The 21,400-nt window shown below is 34.3% G+C and overlaps 2 protein-coding genes across 2 annotated transcripts in view; one reads left to right on the plus strand and one right to left on the minus strand.

Annotated features, from left to right (window-relative positions):
* Positions 1 to 21,400, plus strand: part of LOC111506097 (uncharacterized) — a 314,210-nt gene that overhangs the window by 230,544 nt on the left and 62,266 nt on the right.
* On the minus strand, positions 8,537 to 13,118 carry LOC141484685 (uncharacterized). The gene is made up of 3 exons (XM_074179870.1): positions 12,811 to 13,118; positions 11,553 to 12,435; positions 8,537 to 9,762 (listed from the first exon to the last, which is right to left on the minus strand). Exons 1-2 carry the CDS (start codon positions 12,905 to 12,907, stop codon positions 11,555 to 11,557), a joined length of 978 nt encoding a protein of 325 aa, XP_074035971.1. The 5' UTR covers positions 12,908 to 13,118; the 3' UTR covers positions 8,537 to 9,762; positions 11,553 to 11,554.

Here is a 21,400-nt window from a genome sequence, read left to right on the forward strand (position 1 = left end):
GAATAAACCCACACAGCACTAGATATTCATGGAATATTCCCTGTATATCATAAAACGAACGTATATATTCCAAATATTCATAGAATATTCTTGGAATATATACATACCTTTAGAATATTCATAGAATATGCTTGAATGAATATGGCAGGATTATTCCCGAAAGAATGTGCATAGAATGTCTATAAATAGATTATTCTCCCTTGAATATTCTAAGAATATTATCGATCGAATATACCATATGGTGTATTCTTAGAATATATCCCCACGGTATATTTTGGAATATTCTATACAATGGAATTTTGAATTATCTTATAATAAGGTATTCAAATAATTCAATATTATTGAAAACAAAAATATTTGAAGATCTTAATCGAATGCATAACCTAATGTATATAACCCTGATAGTGTTAACCAGTTTTTGAACTCAACGCGAAGATTCTGGATGAATTGCTCCAACAGCAACTGTTGGAAACGACAAAAAAATTTGAATGGGCCAATAAATGAACCAATTGCATCAATAAATTGGTTAATTCTCATCCTATTTGTCTTTTTGTATTTGAAATTATTTAATTACAAAGCGAAACATCCTGGAAAAAGAGAAATGGGTAAGTGAAGAATTGGAGTAAAGGTTTCTCATTAGTCAATTGAAGTGTAGCGCGCGACAGTCGAATAAGCTCTGTGAAAGCGGCTGTCCCTTAATGCATGGTACATTTGCGTTAAATCCGACAAATGATTCAACATGGCGGTTGACATGGCAGGTTCGCGTGTGTAATGCCTGTGTTGGTGTTATTATCAAAGTATAATTCTGTCACGTTCAGTGTACCATTTATAATTTGGGGTTGTCCAATTTGCAGTACAGCGAATAGTTTGATTTTGGATCTTCAAACAGGAGAGTTGTATATATTCAGTCTTCGAAAAAAGTAAGTAAAATGCAATAGTATCGATAGTGAAGTCATGGTGATTAACCTACTATATCTCATATTTAGGTTCGAGGAGAGTTGGTATGTGGGATTTGTTGGTTTGACTAAGTACATGTTTGAACTAGAGTGATTTCAGTTGTGTATCTTCAATAGAGAAAAGTAAGTGAATGACACATTCGTTTGTATCATTTGTTTTCATAATTTTTATCACTCGTTTTCAAGATAGTATCAATTTGCCCAAAAGGAAACAGAGTGGTACCTGGTATAGGCAGGTGCGCCAAGGAACTGAAAACGTAATGAGTACTTTTCAACAAGACAATGCAAGTTGCTCTCCAAGTCATAAAATGTTGTAAATGTTCATGAGTAACCTATGCGAAAAATATCTATTTGATTTTTATTCCAGTTTTATTGTGCCACTTTCAAATAGTGATAATGAACGTTAATGCACATTTTGTTCCAGGTATTACTATTGAAACACTGGCTGATGCATTGTTGGACAAATATAAGGAAAACTATTCCGGTGAGCAAAGTTTGGATAACTTTAAGTAAGTGAAATTCATTGAAGAACTCATCATACCACTCATTTTAAATACTTCATTTGTGGGTTTTATTTTTTCAAGTGAGAAACCTAACCTAACCTATTTCTTGATGTAATACACTTTTTCAATGAAATTATATATTTATTATTTTTTAATTAGTGCTGATGAATTCACAGAGTTGTTATTTTAGTATATTTTTTAGTATACATTTGTTTGAGAGTAGGAACATCCTAATTTGAATACGTTTCAAATATTTGTAATATGACAGTATTCAGGAATATTTTATTCAGTGAATAAATATTTTGAATCAGATTTTTTATTTTTAATATTGGTTGAAACGTCAAATATTTCAGTGTATATTGTTTTTAAAATATATTTGTTTATGAATATTATGTGTTTTATTACTTGTGTGAATCCTGCATCAAAATGCAATATATACATGCCTAATAGCGGTTACTCGTCACATTCTTGGAATATTCCAAATATTCCTAGAATATTCATAAAATATATTTAAAGAATATTCTATGGTGTTTCTTTATTGTATATTCCTACAATAAACTAAGAATATCCTGAATATTTTATGAATATTCCTCGGGTTCTATTCCTGGAATATTCTTAATAGAATATACCTTAGATATTCTAAGAATATTATAAGATATTCCAAGAATATTCCCAAGGAATATTCTTAAAATATATCAAAGGTTCGCCAGGAGCACTTCCAGGGAATATTCTCCAGAAGATATATATATATATCCATGGCATATTCATAGCATAATACAATATCCTTAAATGTATATTCATGAAATATACCTGGAATATCTATTGCTATGTGGGAATGCAATTTAGAAGGAAATCAATTCAACCAAAATTATACTTCAGAAGTGTGTTCACTAACAGTCAAACGTCATTAGTGAAGGAGAAACTCGGTTTCGTGTGAATACAATACGTAAATTTAAAGCTAGGTCACAAAAAAGCACTTATTTTGTTTGTAACTAGGGCAAAATAAGTACACGGAAATTTGTAATTAAAGTTACCTAAGGCGTCTCATATCCTGGCGATATCTTCCTGAGAGCAGTTTGATTTGCAAATGCGGAGATATTTGAAATGGATATTGATAATGTGTCAGCAATTAAATTGGAATCGATAAAATGAAGCCAACGCAAGCTGCAGAAATGATTAATCTACTCAACTAACAATCCTGCTTTATATGTTTATGGGTACATAACTTACTACTTTTATCGCTATTTGATATCTTCTGGGTTATGTCTTCTACTTATTTTTTGTTCATTTCCAGTATCAACATTATCATAATTATCATTCTTATGCACTTATTGGGATTAAATAATTTTTTAAATTTGAATTTGCACATAGCTGTAATAAATAATAACCTAGATTGTTCAGGTTATTATTTTCATTTTTTTTTCTAATAAAAACTAGTTCTTAAGATACTACATTATTTAGATTGAATATACGAGTAGTAAGACCTTGGAGACAAATGTTTTACTTCAATAGCTACACGATGTCACGGACGAACTGTGAAATCACTTTTCTCTCTGATTTCTCGATCATACTGAAAATAATCCCCTTTTCTTTTATTCTCTCGTGCAACTTTGAAATCAATGACATTTTGGTTAAAATTTTCTAATATTAGAATCTTTGTTGTCAAATTAATGCGAAAAAAGAGTTGGACTAACGATTTTACTAATTATGTTTATTTCTATATTCCAACAGAGCAGGTGTTGATTTGTTCACAATATTTTTTTCAATACACAGCTGAATGCATTGATATAAAAAAATATCAATTCTCAAATCGAATCAATTTCATTACCTGAATAATAAGAAAATTCAACAACAACAATTGTTTGAAAGTACAATTACCAAACACACAATGTTTGAATATATGAACAGAATACGTAAAATACTTGACGTGAGACCGTAGAACCAGCACCCGAGTCACCAGACTTACTTGACGCGACTAGACACTCACTACTTCTATTAAAATCTATTAGTTCAGTAGTATTCGTCCATGTAAGTTTCATATTCAAATTCAGAGATCCCTTCATAAGTGATTATTCAATTAGTGGAAGTTGACAGCATTCAAAGGTCTGTGTCTGATGAATAATAATAAAGTTACAGAGTTTGGTTTGATTACAGAGTCAATCCAAATTCGGGCTAGCTCAAGGTAAAATAAATGCTACGAACTCACCATTCACGTTTTCTCGCAAAAATATTCATGATGTACATGCTAAATAACAAGGTTAGTTTGTTATCCCGAGAGATGAAGGGGAACTCAATAGTCGACTAACAGTCAAGGTGAAAAAAAAATGAATGATAAAATATACTTTCGAGGTCGTTTATTATGTCTGATATTAGTTTCAACAAGCAACAGGAAGTTTGTGATACGGTGAATCTAATTTTGTGAAATTTTTATGAATGCATTTTTTTCAATCAAAACATAAGCACTACAGGAAAATCCCTGAGGCACTCTAAGAGCGGTGCCTGTGCCAAAGTAACGATTTACTTGGATTTGAATCACTGGAGATTAAATTCATTTGGAAAAACGTTCTCAGGAAGTTTATTCCGCATAAACGCAGATCTCCAAATGAAAGATTCTTAAACAGTGAAGTTCGAGTTTAACTGGATTTTTGCAAGTGATGTTCGTGTCTTCAATCAGGCGGACAGCTCTTTTTGGAATGGAATCCAGCACCTTCAGGGTATGCTTAGGAATGGAGCTCCATACATGAGAACAATATTCCGAAGATGGCATGATCTGAGCTTTATAAAGCATCGAAAGTTGCTGAAGTGTGTACAGTTTTCTGGTTCAGAACAGTGTTCCAAGGCATATTATTGGTGTCCATTTCAACCCCCAACAAACTTATTGAAGCAGAAAGCGGAATTGTCTCTCCCGACACTATTATATTTATCTTTTTGAAGAAATGCCTGGGTTTTCGTGACATTTAATTTAACCTGGTTACTTTCACCCCAATTCGAAATCATCTATAGATCCTCATTGAGATATGCAACCTCCTGCTGTCGGTTAAGATGTGCATCCACAGCCGATGTCCTGGATTGCAAATGGAATGAGGAGACAAGTGTGCTGTCGTCAGCAAAGCAATATATTGGTTTTTTTCATTGAGTCGTTGCTATACAATGAAAAGAGCTCAATAAGTTGAAGCCTTCCAATTATTCAAGGATATGGGGGTTCACGGCTTTCTCCATGAGTTTTTATATCACTGATAGCAAAGCAAACTGGTCTATACTTACTTGTAAGACAGAATGAAAAGTCTGTAAAATACTGGTGCGAGTTCATTGGCGCACTTTTTAAGTATGATGCATATTTCGATAGTGCTTGTTACCCAGAATGGAATGGAAAAAAGTGTAAACTTTGCCGGAGATAACTGCGTCAAAGCTATTTTTCGGGTTTTTGACTGTGGTCTGCAGATTTTCGTGTCGGACGTTTCGTCTACAACTACGGTAGACTTCATCAAACGCGATGAGGTAACGGTCAAAGTGCCCAACGCAAAAACTATTATGCTGGAATTTGTCTTCGATTTTGGTGAGCGTGACTACGTGCCTCTTGATTGGATCGAATGACTTGTTTGTATACAGTTGAAGACGGGTGGCTAGCTTTTACTGATGTTAATTGTCTTTCCCTTTCTACTTAAACCATCCCTGTGTTATCTCTGAATTTTAATTGCCTGTCTATATATTCTTATAGAGTAATTTTGAGGTTTATTGGGTATTTGTGTATTTTCGAATGGAGTAATGTGAGTACTCTCTTCGGGAGCATGTTGGGCTATGTAAGACATTTCCAAACCTTCTTTCTGTTATTTTCTAGAGTGCTGGAATATTTGAGTAAAGAATAGTTTTTTGATGAATTTTGAAGACCATTCAAAATAGCCATTTATGATTTGAGTCTTAAAAAGAAGGTTACATTTTGTGAGTGAGAATAATGAACAAAATAAAACTTACTTTTAACACAAATATCATACAAAGTTTTCTTCAACTGTCCTGTTTTCAAAATAAAATAGATAAATTCAATATTTCTATAATAACACATTTTGACATATTTTCTCAGTTAACTATTTTCACGTTATCGTATTTGCTGTGAAGTGGCCGTGTCAGGTGACGCCGAATCACCTGGTTACCAACAAACAGAATTGTTTACAGGTCACGCGTTTTATTTAAAGTCACATTTGAAGTTCTTGCTGGTGTTCAATGTCTTGCATAATGAAGACCAATACTGAGGAATTGTGTATTCGTGACGATATTGAAGGGGCTTCAAAAATAATTTCAATTGAATTGTTATCAAAAAAATCGGCTCAGCAGTACGACATCGCATATTTCAATTTTCTTAGTTGGTGTAGGCTTAGAAATGTCGAAGGAAATTTTAGCGGAACCCTCTTCTTAGTCTATCTATAAGAAAAATAAAAAATATGGAACTCGTCAAGTTTGTGAGGCAGGTTTTCAATGATAAAGTCGGGTGCGCTCGTTGGAAATGTTGTTAATGCAAGCAAATATTTCAAAGTAATAGCATTCTTAAAGCGGAAAAATTAAAGTCATAGAAGCTCTTCAGCTTCTTTGCTAGCAGAATCAGGAGCAAATATAACGGATATTAAGAAGCACTGAGGATGGAAGTCTACAACAGTGGCTGAGGGTTACATTTATCAATCTATTTCTTATGAAAAGGCTATTGCTGAAAGGATAATCCCAATAGCTAGCTCCAGCGTTACAGCATCGTCCTCTTCACTTCAAGAATTAAATGTTGATGCTCATGAAATTGTCAACTCAGATAGTTCAGATATATTAATTACAAGACTCTTCAACATCGCCAGGTATCAATATCAGCAGTTGTTCTAATTATACTTTTCATATTAATGTCATTAATAATAATAATAATGTATATAATACATTTGAAATAGAATTCAATTATATTGTTCATAATGAAACTTCCTGGAAAATTGAATAATTATGTTTTGTTTATTGCTATTTAGTGGAAAAATATCGTGTTAAAAATATTGTTGTTGAATGTATTTTCAACATGCTACTTTGTAAACATATCTTTTGATATATATGATGGAATTGGCCGATACTTGATGAAAATCCATAACTAATGTGTTCAAAAAACACTTGTGAGATTTTCACTAAACTATTTCACAAAAACGCAACACGTGTTAGTGAAGACATGCCCGAAGAAGACATTGTGTGGCGAAACACGTGTTGCTTTTATGTAAAATCGTTTAGTGAAAATCTTAGAATAAATTGTTTTTCGAATACATCATCTTTCAATACTCTTGACAACCATTACAAATGTCACTCATGATGAGAGTTGTACAAAAATATTATTTTGAGTTCATCTTTCACAAATCATTTCAAATGAAATAATGAAATAAGTATATAACTTATTTTCGTCTTTACAATTATATAAAAACTGTGTGAAATGTTTTATTATGTAATTTCACCAAAAAACATTGATGCAAACTAGTTCTATTAGTCTTTAATTCAGCATTATTACTCAGGAATTACGAAACTCCCTATGACGGCATGTTTGTGTTTCATTCTTGTGGAAATTCTATCTCGATTTTAATTGGCGAATCCAACGAACTTGAGGTACGTGTAATTAATCTCACATTAGTAGTATCCTGGGTCGTTTGAACAGGAAACCTTCATTTAGGAGTGAAGATCGTCAAAGGCCGCAAAATGCTTTGAAGCTAAATCGCGTTGTAGAGGTACAATGATCATCGCGTTATTGAAATATCTAGATAACGTGAAAGCTGGCTTGGTGAAGGGAAAAGACACAAATTCATCATTTCTTCAGAACTTTTTCTAGATTGAATTGAAATGTTACAAAAAAATGTGGGAGTTTTCCAAACACAGGAAGCAATCAATATCAAAAAAGTAATGATATAGTGATAGTTTCATAAACAAAAAATATGATCGTTTTCATAATTTCATAAAATCAAAATGGTAACCTTGTGCCTTGAATAATTTAATGATAGATCTGTTTAAAATCTGTTTTTCCGTTAATCAGCTGTCGCCCCCATACGAACGACAACTATCAGGTTGAGAAACCTGTGCGAGCTGAGGAGTAACGAGGTCTTACCTTTTAACGTGTGATTCCTAACACGGTACGTGTGATCTGGTGAATCTACGAATATATTGTAGAGATTAAAAATATAATCATAATTTTAGGTTCGATATAGTCAACTCATTTTCTATTAGGATTTCATAGATTTTTTTTGTTTGATTTAAGAGGTCCTAAGGTGATAATCACTCTATTCTATGCTTATGTGAGGTCCAAATTAGAATATGGGGCGATGATCTGGTATCCCATTTAGAATTCTCACACACAGCAAATTGAAGCTGTCCAAAGAAAGTTCTTGAAATTCTTGTCTTTTCGCACTACAGGTATTTACCCCCAAAGGGGAATTGACTATTCCATCCGTTTGAACCAATTTAATATTATATCACTGAATACACGTAGACTTCTCATTACGGTCACTTTTCTATATAATTTAATAAATAATAACATCTCCTGTACTCCGCTCCAACAAAAAATAAATTTTTATGTACCACGCCTCAACTCAAGATACGAGAAAACATTTCATTGTCAAAGTAGTAAAACAAATGTGAATCTCAAAGCACCAGTAAATTTAATGTGTTATAATTAGAGGTTAAACGACTTACCTGTAAGGAAGTTCAATCCTCAATTATACGAGATGGTCCCGTCCGAAGAGATCACACTGTAGTTTATGTTTCACACCCTTTTTTGGCGTAATGTTTATCAATGAGAATTAAAAAGTGCCCCTGACTCACGTTCCCATATCGCCTCGCTGTCCTATTCATTATGTTTCGTTCAGATCGCGGCTTCTGGGTATGAAGTGGTGGGTGGGTGTGATCTCTTCGGACGGGACCATCTCGTATAATTGAGGATTGAACTTCCTTACAGGTAAGTCGTTTAACCTCTAATTATACTTCGATGGTCCCGTCCTCGAGATCACACTGTAGATGTTGAAAGGTTTGGCCGCGATCTGAAGCAAGTTGAATATTTCCCTTGTGTGTTTTCAAAACTCTATCTCTTTCTTTAATTTTTATTTTTAAATATTTTAAATAGCCTTTTGTTCATGAACAATAAATTTATTGAGTATTACTAACATTTAGATAATTTTATAATGTATGCAACCATATATGTAATATGATTATTTGTAAACAAAAATACTGCATTTACCTAATATATAATAACCCTAGAATCACAACCTTTGTGAAAAAAAATACTTATAAATAATAGTTTAGTTCCCATCACCTTCCACACACTCTCCATTAATGATACATTTTGCGAATTTAGAATTCTCAGGCACTGTTCTATTATAGAATTTATTAAATGTATGAGATTTATGACTCCATCCTGCTGTGCGTCTAATGCTCTCGATATTTAATCCTCTTTTAAATGCAGCCGAAGTGGATGCATGTCGAGTGCTATGAGACTTGAAAATTGTTGTATCCACCCCTCCTAATGAAATCCCTTTTTTGATCCATTTTGCTACTGTTTGAGAGCTCGCGGGATGATGTGGTTTCTTAATTGTTAACAGTAGCTGGTCATGCCCCTTTCTTATGTTTTTCGTAGTGTTTATGTAATATTTCATTAGCGTTGCAACACATAGATTTGGTTTCTGGTAAAAATAGGGTAAAACTATTTTGGGTTGACATTTAGAAGGATGAGATGTTTTGATGATATCTGTTATGTTAATCTCTATTCTGTTTTCAAAAGTATTGATATTGCTGAGTTTAATTTTTATAAGAGTTTGAACTCTTTGACTAGTCACAAGTGCTAACAAAACAACTAATTTTTGAGTCAATTTTGCCAAGGTCAATGATTCCAGTGGTGTTTGTGATTCAAAATATGCTAAGACCGGGTCTGGGTCCCATGTCTCGTTATACCTTGGAAAAACAGGTCTCAATCGAAATACTCCTTTCATGAATCTAGATATTATATGATCATCTGTTATATGAAATAAAGTTTTCATTGCCGATCTATGTTGATTGAGGGTGTTATAATTTCCTCCTGATGAGAGTTCTTTGCTGAGGAATTCAATTATTTTATTCTGATCAGCAATGAAAGCTTCCTCGGTTTCACAAAAAGCCCACCATTTTTTATATGTTGTGTTGTATTGTTTTAACGTATTGTCAGCTAAAGATGAAATCAGAACATCAATTGCTGTTTCTGGGATTCCTCTCTTTTGATATGCTATCCGGATAATATTGCGGCACCCAGGGTAAGGTGTCTCCACATTGGATGCGGTTTTCTGCAAGGAGATAATAACAGAGATTCATTTGGTGGAAATAATATGGGTCTTAATGTCATATATTGTTCAATAAGTGGAAACCAAGGTTGCGATTTCCATACTGGGAACACAACAATTCCTCTGGCTTTGTCATTTCTAATTTTTTGAATGACCCTAGGTAAAAGGGAGAATGGTGGAAACGCGTAAAAGTATATTTTTGACCAATTTAAAGTAAATGCGTCTACTGCCTCACTTTCCGGGTCAGGATACCAGGAAATAAATTTTGTACACTTTTTGTTTTGGTATGAAGCAAACAAATCTATTTGCGGAGTACCAAATAGTCTACAAATGTTTTCGAATGCTTCATCATCTAAAGAATATTCGGTTTCTATATTTTTTTCGCGCGATGCTCTATCTGCAAGTGTATTGTCTTTTGAGTTTATGTACGATGCAAAAATAACCATTTCACGATTCTCACACCACTCCCATATTTGTCGAGTAATTTTATTTAATTCTATGAATTTAATTCCTCCCATTTTATTTATATAAGATATTGCAGTTACATTATCTATTCGCAACAGTATATTACACTTTGTGTAATTTTTCCCAAAGGATTGTAAACCCCTAAAAGCTGCTAATAATTCTAAGTAGTTGATATGGAAAGTTTTTTCTTTGATATCCCAGAATCCCTTTGCTATTTTTCCGTTACACATTGCCCCCCAGCCGGAGCTACTGGCATCAGTGTGAATTGTTAGCACATAAGATATCCCTTTTAACGACATTTTACTATTCGTGATATTTTTTAACCACCATAAGAAGTCTGTTTTTAGGTAGCCTGGTAATTCCATTATTTTGCTATAATCCCCATGTATCTTTAGGGCTTTATATTTCTCTCGCTCAAAATTTTTGATGTGTACCCAGCCATATGGGACTGCTGGACAAATGGATACCAGCGTACCTATGAGTTTTGCAAAATCTCTTATTTTTATTTGGGACTTTCTTTTCGATACTTCCAGTAAAGAAATTATATTTTGAACTTTTTCAGGAGTCAGAGACATAGTCATGTCTCTACTATTGAATTCGAAACCCAGATATTTAATGTTTTGAGTGGGTTTTAAGTTACTTTTTTCCTTATTTATTAAAAACCCTAAAGATGATAATAAATCTGCAGTATAGGTAATGTTGTTTTGGCACTCTTCTTTAGTTTTTCCTAATAATAAAATGTCATCTAGATATATGACGGAAACAAGACCTTGTTTTCTCAAATGATTAGAAATTGGTTTGAAAATTTTCGTGAAAACAAATGGGGCAATAGAAAGTCCAAATGGCAAACATGTGAATTCATAAAGCTGGTTTTTGTATTGGAACTTTAGATATTTCCTATCGGATTTATCTATTGATAAAAGAAAATACGCATCCTTGAGATCAATATTCCCCATATAGCAGTTATCAACTACGAGATTTTTTACTGTACGATAGTCTTCCAATTTGAAATGTGGACAATTCAAGTATTTATTGAGTTTTTTCAGGTTTAAGATAAATCGGTTTTTACCATTCGGCTTTTTCCTAATGAAATATGATGATATAAATTCATTTTTACAATGTTTACTTTTTTTGATGGCACCTATTTTCAAGAGGTTATTAATACACACTTGAAATTCTGGTGATGAATTAGTATTGGGAACTTTTTTCTGAAAAGGTTTTTTAATAAAGGGTATTTTATACCCTTTCACCCAACAGAGTATGTTTTTATCTTGGGTTATTTGTTCCCAGTTATGAAGATAGTTGCTAATTCTACCGCCATAACCTACCTCTAATTCCGTTGGATTCTGTTCCGGGTGTAGTATTGGGGATCTTTTTTCATTCTTCTGTCTCTCGCTGGCTTCTTCGTTTGTTTGTTGTATGTCACATATCGCTCTCCCCCCCTTCTTTCTTCGGTCTTCATCCTTTTCTTGTAGTTTGGACGCTGTGAGTTTAAATGACGACTCGTTGATGGTTGTTGCTCTCTATTTTTTATCAATTCCTGAGCTGTATTTTCAACTGTTTTTGCTAATTTGCATTTTTCAGTAAAGTCGGAACCCAACAAATAGGTGTCAATTTTTTGTTGAGATGCAATTTTTTTAACAGCATCATTGAAATATTTGTAGAGTTGATACTTTCTGTGTAGTGAAATATTATGAAACATGTCTGTCAGTAATTTTCCGGAGTCCACTAAGGCTTGGGTGATCGAAGGATCAGTATTGCTATGTTCTAGGATTTTTGTGAGAGCTGTTCCTTCGGCTGTGATACCTTTCCCTATTATTTCTTGGAGGTTCTCTATGAACTTGTCTTTTTTCAGGTCTATTGGAGATAATAGCGCCTGGACCTCTGGGTTTAGACTTGGAGCCCGTAAACTTTTACAGTTTCGGGGCACAATCCACTGTTCCAGTAACTTTTTTCGAACCTCTTTGTCTAAACCACATAAAAGGAACGATTCCCACCGTACGGCCAACTCAGGAGCTATTTCTGCCCCTTCCTCTGTTTCATTTTGTGGCCTTGACCCAAGGAGGGCTTCAATGGAGAATTCCGGGTGTTCTTGCTGGTTGGGAAGATCTGACGACTGGCAAACTTGCTGAACACTCTGACTTTGTGCAGATAAAACTGATTCTTGTGAATCTGATGTATCCTGTGTGCTTTCAGAAGAGTCTGACTCACCTGTTAGAACCAAAATGTTTTGTAAGACTGGGTGTCGTTATTTTTCACTTTTTGTTTTTATTTTATTGACGCTGATCAGATGTGACTCATGCTCAGCTCAATAATTTTTCCCTTTTATTGCCACCGAACAGATGTTACTCATATTCAGTTGGCTCATTTTTTGGAAAAAACCTCTGCGATGGCCGAGAACAGATATTACTCATGTTCAAATGCCGATCGCTGCATTTCTCAAAACAGATTTGACTCATGATTTGAGAAATGTGGTCGTCTGCTTGATTTTATTGTAGGTCCGTGATATTGATGTTACTCAATAGTCGGCTACCGTTTTGGAAATTTCTATACGATATTAAACTGTTTCATTTATTTTGTACTTACTTGAGGATAATTTATCCAACATTAGTTCTAATTTTCTTATTTTCCTCCTAATTGTGCTTTGGAACTCTTTGATTTTCCGTTTTCTGTGTTTGGGCATTGTTATCGAATAAAATTTTCCGCTACACTATTCACTGATAAACACTTTGCCTGTACGAGCGTAAGAAACATAATGAATAGGACAGCGAGGCGATATGGGAACGTGAGTCAGGGGCACTTTTTAATTCTCATTGATAAACATTACGCCAAAAAAGGGTGTGAAACATAAACTACAGTGTGATCTCGAGGACGGGACCATCGAAGTATAATTTTAATTCAGTATGTAACATTAATGTGTGCGACATTAATGGAAACTCTTTGAACGTTATCAAGGACTGTATCTTACATAGAGCCTTTCATTTATAGTTTTTTTTATATAACTTTCATTTGTTTTATGTCAACCTTGTAAAGGCTATTTCATTTATATTGAATCTAATTATATTTTACCAATTCAATATGTAATATGTGAATTTAATTGAATTGAATGTTATTTTTTTAGTATATTTTCTTTAACATTTCGTGTATTTGGGTGTACACCTGTTGGAAATAAAGTGTTATCTATCTATCTATCTATCTATATATCTATCAGTTTGAATATCCATATAGATAGGCAATATTGTGAAATTAACTTTTATATAAAATGGTTTTATATAGCTATAACTTTTAAATATTAGATTCAACTAACTATTACATAAGGACATATTGCAGAATTAATAGATAAGACAAATTGTAAAATTAATTTAAGACACCAAAGGTGTGGTATACCTGTATGTGTGGTGTACCTGTAGGGTATACCTGTATGGTACACCTGTTTAGATAAATAGAGTTAGCCTCGCAAGTTTTTCCAGTTTAATCTTCCTCTTAAAGATGATCACTTGGTGATCGAAACACGTATCGAGTTGTTAAAAATAACCATTTGGTGTTGGGAAAAAACTCCAGTAATATTAATTTCACATTATTGCCTTAAATTAATTTAAGAATGTGTCCTTGTGTAATAATTAGGTGAATCTAATGATTGAAATATTATAAGCTATATTAAATTGATTTTACAATGTTTTCTTATGAAATAGTCAGGTAAATCTAATATCAAAATATCACGAGCTATAAAAAATTAATTGAAGTAGATCTAATGAATGAGATATTATTTTAGCAAGCTATATAGTATACTATGGCCATGGCCATGGTACGATTGGGCACGGCTGGTGTAAACTTTGAAGTAGGAATGGATCATTTGAGGCTGGGCCTATGGCGGGAAGCGCTTACTGCGCAACCTCTGCTGCAGACAACAAGCGATGCAATTGAACACATATTTGTGTTTAATAAACCCTACAAAATACAAATCAAGCAGAACATAGAATCAGATGATACAAATGCAATACGGATATACACAGATGGCTCAAAAACCATAGAAGGCTCAGGGTGTGGAGTGTACTCCAGATCACTAAGCCTAAGAATTAAGTGGGGAATGGGAGGAAATACCAACGTGGTCCAAACAGAACTGGCTGGTATCTCAATCGGCACAAAAGAAATAACAAAGGAATGAATTTCTGGCAAAAACATAACAATCTGCACTGACAGCAGACAAGCCCTATTAGCTTTGAACAGACAACGTATAACCTCAGGGCTAGTACTAAAATGTCACCAAGATTTAGCCATAGCCTCGGCAGATAATAACATTATCCTGAGGTGGGTTAAAGGGCACGCTAGGAGTGAAGGTAATCGCATTGCCGACTCTTTAGCCAAGGAAGCGGCTGGACTAAGAATTTTAGGATCCAGTGGCACCTACGGCCTGATGACTTTAACAATTGCGGAACTACTCAAATGTTACAACCATGCTCAATCCTTAAAGGGATCGGATGAAATCAAAGGAGGTAATCTTGCCAGGATCACTTTGGGCGACCCTGGGAAGCTGACGCTGATGAAATATCTGGCGATGACCAGGAAAAATCTACGCCTAATAGTAGGATTTCTGACTGGCCACTGGCAACTAAGGAAACACCTCCATAATATGGGGCTAGTGGACACACCTCTATGCAGGATGTGTGAACAGGAAGATGATACTATCAGGCATGTCCTGTGCGAGTGCCCAGAGTTATCGCCATTAGAAGAGTGTGTGTTCGGCGAGTCTTGGCCTACACCTGCCGATATAAGGAGATGTCTCCCAGTGACCTGTCCACCTTCCTGGAAAGGACGGGATGGACGATGACCTAGGAGACAACTCCTCGGGAGGATGTACAATGGGTCACATGTGGCCTAAGTGCTGTGGGCTCACACTCACCCTCCCTACTCTACAGATACAGATAGTATACTATTTCAATATCACTTTTGTAAAACGATGTATCTTCTACCCCAAAATAGGCCTCAATTTCAGTAATAACCTCATCATTCCAGCGAAATTTCTTACCGATGAGCATTTTTTTGAGGTCTGCGAACAGCCAGTAGTCGCTGGGAGCTAAATATGGCGGATATGGTATATGCGGGGGCAATTCGAAGCCTATTTCAGGCAATTTCGCCATCGTTTCCATTGATTTGTAACACTGTGCATTATCTTCATGAAGCAGCACTTTTTTTTCAAATGGGGTTATTTTTTGCAATTTTGGCCTTCAAACGCTCCAATAACGCTATAGTATATTTACCGTTGAGGATATTTCCCTTCTCAAAATAGTCGATGAATATTACACCACGCACATACCAAAATACCAAGGCCAAAACCTTTCCAGCCGATTATTAAGCTTCCGGGCGCTTTGGACGAGATTCACCAGTTGCTCTCCACTCAGATGACGATCGTTTCGAATCCGAAGTGAAGTGATGGATCCATGTTCCATCCATTGTCACATATCGACGCAAAAATTTGGGTTTGATATGTTTAAACATGACCAAACACTGCTCAGAATCATCAAAACGTTCTTGTTTTTGATATACAGTGAGCTCGCGCGGCACCCACTTTGAACAGAACTTACTCACAGTCAAATTCACGTGCAATATAAAGCCAACACTTCCTTTTGATATTTTCACAATGTTACCTAACTCCCGAGACTCCACTTTGCGATCATTCAAAACGATTTTGTGGATTTTGTGGATTTACTGCCTCATTGGACGTCCACTTCGTTCTGCTTCATCGGTGTCTCTACGACCAAAGTTTGATTGTTGTTTCTGATGGAGCCGGTGCTTCGCTTGATCGGAACTTTTCTCATCAAGTAGTGTAAAATCGAAATACGAAATTAATTTTGATCCGTTGTTTTGAAAATAACAAATTAGTATCACTCTTAACACAATAACTCACAAACTTATGGGTAAAATTTCATGAAATTTCAACAGCTTTCTTTTGAAGGTTGGTACTAACTGAAAAAGCGGTGAATGCAATGAGAATAGCGCCATATGTGTTTGGCCCGAGACTTTTCAGCGCAGGTAGTTAATGTTTTTTCTTTCATATGCGATTCAACGTATTTTTCATTACATCTAATGAGTGAGTATTTTTTTCACAACCAAAAAGGGGTTGTGTTAAGTGACCTCTCTATGAGATACTCTGAGATATTGACAGCTTCTTCTTTTCTTTGCTAGTTCCATTGTAGTATGGTTTGAACTTTTGATACACCATTTGAATATGGCTCGCACTCAATGAACTCAACTCATATTTTCTTTATTTTGCATCAAGGATAAACATTCAGATAGAAATGAATGAATGAGAACGTTGTTAAAACCCAGAAATTGCTGAAAAGTCTATAACTGTTCTAATTGAAATATGTATGCGGAAGAAGAATGTCATAGGGCACCAGGTCATAACAAGCAGCGCATCGGCTTTCCGATTCATTCACTGAATTGAAATTTTGTTTTTCCTCTTTTCTATCACGTTCGATTCCACAGGGGTGAACTGAACATGTTTTATTTATTCCTACGTACGTATTCAAAGGTTGGGGATATGCATTTAACTTGTTTGTTCCATTGGAATATGCTGAATATAGTCGTTGGGAAGTGAAATTGAGTTTTATTGACAACTCGCTAGGCTTCCAACGATGTTTTCTGATTATTTGTGTCGTTGAAATATTTAGCAAATATCCAGAATTTGTGATATTTTCGTTAAAGGTGCAACTTTGTTTGTGTACGCCTTAATGAAATATTTTGTTTGAGGACTGAAATCAGTATGAAGGAGAAATTTGTATAGATTGGTAGAAATGAGGATCAATGTGTTCACAGAAAAACTAAATATTCACTGGGCTGGGCTCTACAAATAATGATTTTGCATCAATTGTACTCCACGAACAACATAGCAAAATTTGAGTTGTCTCATGTTGATGAAGACGGATTATTGGAAACTTATACATACATCCAACACATGAGCAAAGAGTGTAGGTTTGAGAACAAATGAAAACTGCTTCCTAAATTAATGAGGAGTAGTCGTTGAATAATGATTTTGATATGTATCATTCGTTTTTTTCCTGACTTTTTACTTCGGTTGGAAATCAGTGGGTTGAATATTTGTGAACTTTTTCGATCAAATTATAATAACAAAAATTCAGACCCTCAATATACCTTGACATCACAATCCGATTTGAAAAATGCATGTGAAATGCATGTTTTTTCCAAAATTTTCACTTGAATATTTCGACGTGCTTATGTTACACCATGTATATGTATTTATTTTTTAGTATAGCGAAACATATCGGAAAAAATTAAATAGAAAAAAGGGCCCTGTGACATATCCTTTTCAAGCTATTGAAAAGTACTTCAACATACCTGAATATTTCAATTCAATTCAAAGGATTCTGAACATTTTCAAACACAATATATCTGCAAATATGTGTTATTCTCTGAACTATATCCGATATAGAAGCAGCTTCAGTTCCATAACCTTGAACTTCAAATAGCTCCTACAAAAATTTTAAAGTTTCCAAATCTGGTAAGCGATCTGCCCATTCCAACGACTTGAGAAAGTATTGTCTAAATAGTTTCTAACTTGTCTTATCATAACATTTGTGATACACTGTTTGAAACCTTTGGTGTAGTAATGAATATTACTGAATTTTTTTTCCAACACCAAACCGTTATTTTAACACCTCGACACGTGTTTCGAACACCAAGTGATCATCTTCAAGAGAAAGATGTTTGATCTTCTTCTTGAAGATCACTTGGTGATCGGACGTGTCGAGGTGTTAAAAGAACGGTTGTGTGGGGAAAAAACTACAGTAATATTGTCCTAACATGATGAAGTTTATGTAGATTATGGAATACAATATTCATTACGATAACGATTTCGGTGATCAGGGTCAATAATTGATCAGGGTCAATAATATTTTCCATTATACCCAAATACAGTTCCCCTGTCAAATTTTGTTCAATGAATAGATGTCCTACCATACCCATGCCAAAACATTGATTTTTTGTAGATATTGAGTATAAGTTTCCTAGAACTTTACTGGTGTAACCGTGTCTTGAGACTGTATCGACAAGAGATACATACATACTGGAAAATAAATATTTCGAAATAAAATTTTGAAACTATCATCTCATCTCTCCCAACTACATGCACCGTAGTTTCTGGTAAATATCTGCCGGAAAACAACTACTTCCTCGGCTAATACCACGCTTAATATTGAATTATATCCAACAGACATTCATGTGAGATACCTCATAGAGGTTAGTTTCGTAAATGTATGGTATTCGTGCATCAATTTCATTACCACAAGTTTCAGTCTCCAGAATTTACCCGTTTCAAAAATACAAGTGAGGGCACTAAATAAAAGCGCTGTATACTCGAATTCGAAAACAACTACTTCCTCGGCTAATACCACGCTTGATATTGAATTATATCCAACAGACATTCATGTGAGATACCTCATAGAGGTTAGTTTCGCAAATGTATGGTATTCGTGCATCAATTTCATTACCACAAGTTTCAGTCTCCAGAATTTACCCGTTTCAAAAATACAAGTGAGGGCACTAAATAAAAGCGCTGTATACTCGAATTCGAAAATTACGCATCGACAAGCATTACACATAACTGATTCTGCTGCGAACAAATTACACTATATACTATATTTCTTTTCATCACAGTTTAAGCTTCATTAAATTCTTGAATTATATGTGCAGTCACGATCTCGTTAGAATTTTGTCCTGAAATTTGCATCTATCTTAATTGATATGCAGGCATTTACTAAATTTCAAATAAATGTCCTGTACTTGAATAAATGAAGCAGGTATTCAAATTATAAGTGGAGAATGCTGTATTTTGATGAATAGCTGGTTTCGATAAAAAGAGTTGCTATTTAAGTGAACTTTATTTTGAAGATCGATTTTTCATGTTTTGAATCGCAGAAAACATACTTCGTCATCTGAAATAGTTAATATCCTAATATAAAATCCATTTATAGTTGAAAACATTCTCAATTGAACATTTTTTTCAACAATATTCGTCTATATTTTCATAATTCTATAAGACGAAACTCTGTTAATTCCATAGGTACTTGATTATTTATTTTTGAGAATGGATACAATATAATGAATTGATAGATGTAGCCGTTACTACGTGGTAGGAAATCATAATGAAGAAAAGAGAAATCAAACTTTCTATGTTTTTTACCACTTTTATTTGTAACAAACGTTACTGCAGTTTCGTCCTATGAGGACATTTTCAAACTTATACAATATATAAGGACATTTTCAAACTTATACAATATATAAGCTTGAAAATGTCCTTATAGGACGAAACTGCAGTAACGTTAGTTACAAATACAAGTGGTAAAAAACAAATAAAGTTTCTTTTCTCTTTTCTTCATCAATTAATCGATTGATTGTAAAAAATAAAATGTTTTTGAGCATTTTAAAAAATATATTTTCTTATAAATACAAGTATTCTACTTGAAAAACATACACTCATTCATTTGCATGCTATTTCCTGAGCTTTTCAAATAATTAAGTTCAATAAATTGAAAAAAAATCAAAAAATATTGTTTTTGTCAGATTAAGCGAATCCCTATAGATAATCATCAGATTATAAGACAGCACGTCTAAAACATAAAGATGAACCATATATATCTCAATCTGATGCGCTTGAGTATTTCAAAATGGCGAATTTTTTTTGCACATTATAATAATGGCCACGAGTTTGCGTCAGATAGAAATCGTCAAATTATTGGATGAGAGCTTTTTTTGGGTGCACTTGATACTCCTTTTGAAAATCTGACGCGCTCGATTAATTTTTTTTCTTTTCACTTTAAACCCTTACGTACAACCACCCGCATCATGCAAACGATCAGATTAACATACCAACATTAATAAAAATACGTAGGACATTGATGCTATCAATATCTGACGCTCTCGAGTATCTCCATGCAACAGTATTTTATTACATATTTAAAAATCTATAGCCGCTTCCCCCACCGTTGAAAAGGTATATATTATATAACATTTTTTTCTTCTCATCATCTGAGGTTTGCAACCTAATATGTCTCAATGACGCTCGAGTAAATCCCCATTTTGCATCGTGAGCTCCCCTGCTATAAATAGTGCATTGAATTTCTACTCTTTCGAAGTTATCACAAGTCACACCCGTATATCAACAAACGACCCTCAGATGAATAATGAGGTTCAAATAAAAAAATACTGCAGAGAGAATATCTGGTTCTGTATGAAAGAATAGTAAAAATAATGGGCAATTTTTAAAAGAATTGAAGGAAATACTTCAAAAGTGCGGCTCAACTGTCATAACCTAAACAGTAAATAGTGCGTTGAGTTTCTGACCTTTCCAAGATGTCACAAGTCATATTCTTCCATCAACAAACAATCCTCAGGTGGATAGTAGTATAATACTATTTCAAAAAATACCAAGAAATAGTCAATGAAACGAAAAATATGTATTATTTATGAAAATTCATTGTGTCGCCTTCATTTCCAAAATAATACACTCAGGCCAACGAAAAACCTGATCATCAAAATATTTTTGACGCATTTTTTTGGATATCTTTCAGTACTCGCTGCGAATTCTATTTAAAATCATCTATCGACTAAAAATTGGTCACTCGAAATGGTAATTTGAGTTGTGAAAAAAGAAAAAAGTTGACCGCAGCCATATCAGGTGAATACAGTGGCTGTTCGATATGATTTGTTGAGTTTCTGACCAGAAATTTGTTCACATGATAACCTTGTGTGAGATGGTCCATTATCGTAGTGCCAAATTCTTGAGATTCCTATTTAAGTATCTGGTGTTTTCCGATAAATTAGATCTCTCAAACGTCGCATAATGCTCAGATAGTTATCTTCATTTACTGACTCGCCTTCTGGCAAAAACTCCGAGTGCATTAAACCGCGGTAATCGAACAAAAATATTAACATCACTTTCACTCTAGATCGACTTTGACAAGCTTTTTTCGGTTTCGGCTCACTTGGAAGGCACCATTCCGAAGCTTATTCTGGTTTGCTTATCAAATTCGTAAACCTATGACCCATGACCGGTGACAATACATTTTATGAATGTGAGGAAGTGATTCGTTTTAACATGTCTTCAGCGACCTTTACGCGACTGAGTTTCGGCAGAAAATTCAGGTCTCTTGGTACTAGT

The sequence above is a fragment of the Leptinotarsa decemlineata genome, unplaced genomic scaffold, assembly GCF_025532065.1.
Source record: "Leptinotarsa decemlineata unplaced genomic scaffold, Ldec_3_MD MMD2_tig00026282_RagTag_RagTag, whole genome shotgun sequence".
In the NCBI taxonomy this organism is placed as follows: domain Eukaryota; kingdom Metazoa; phylum Arthropoda; class Insecta; order Coleoptera; family Chrysomelidae; genus Leptinotarsa; species Leptinotarsa decemlineata.

Bases quoted from the DNA above. Each gene is read 5' to 3' on its own strand.
- LOC141484685 (XM_074179870.1), bottom strand. From the start codon at position 12,907: ATGCCCAAACACAGAAAACGGAAAATCAAAGAGTTCCAAAGCACAATT. The intron at 12,436-12,810 runs GTAAGTACAAAA...TGGTTCTAACAG, and splicing joins GTTGGATAAATTATCCTCAA to GTGAGTCAGACTCTTCTGAA.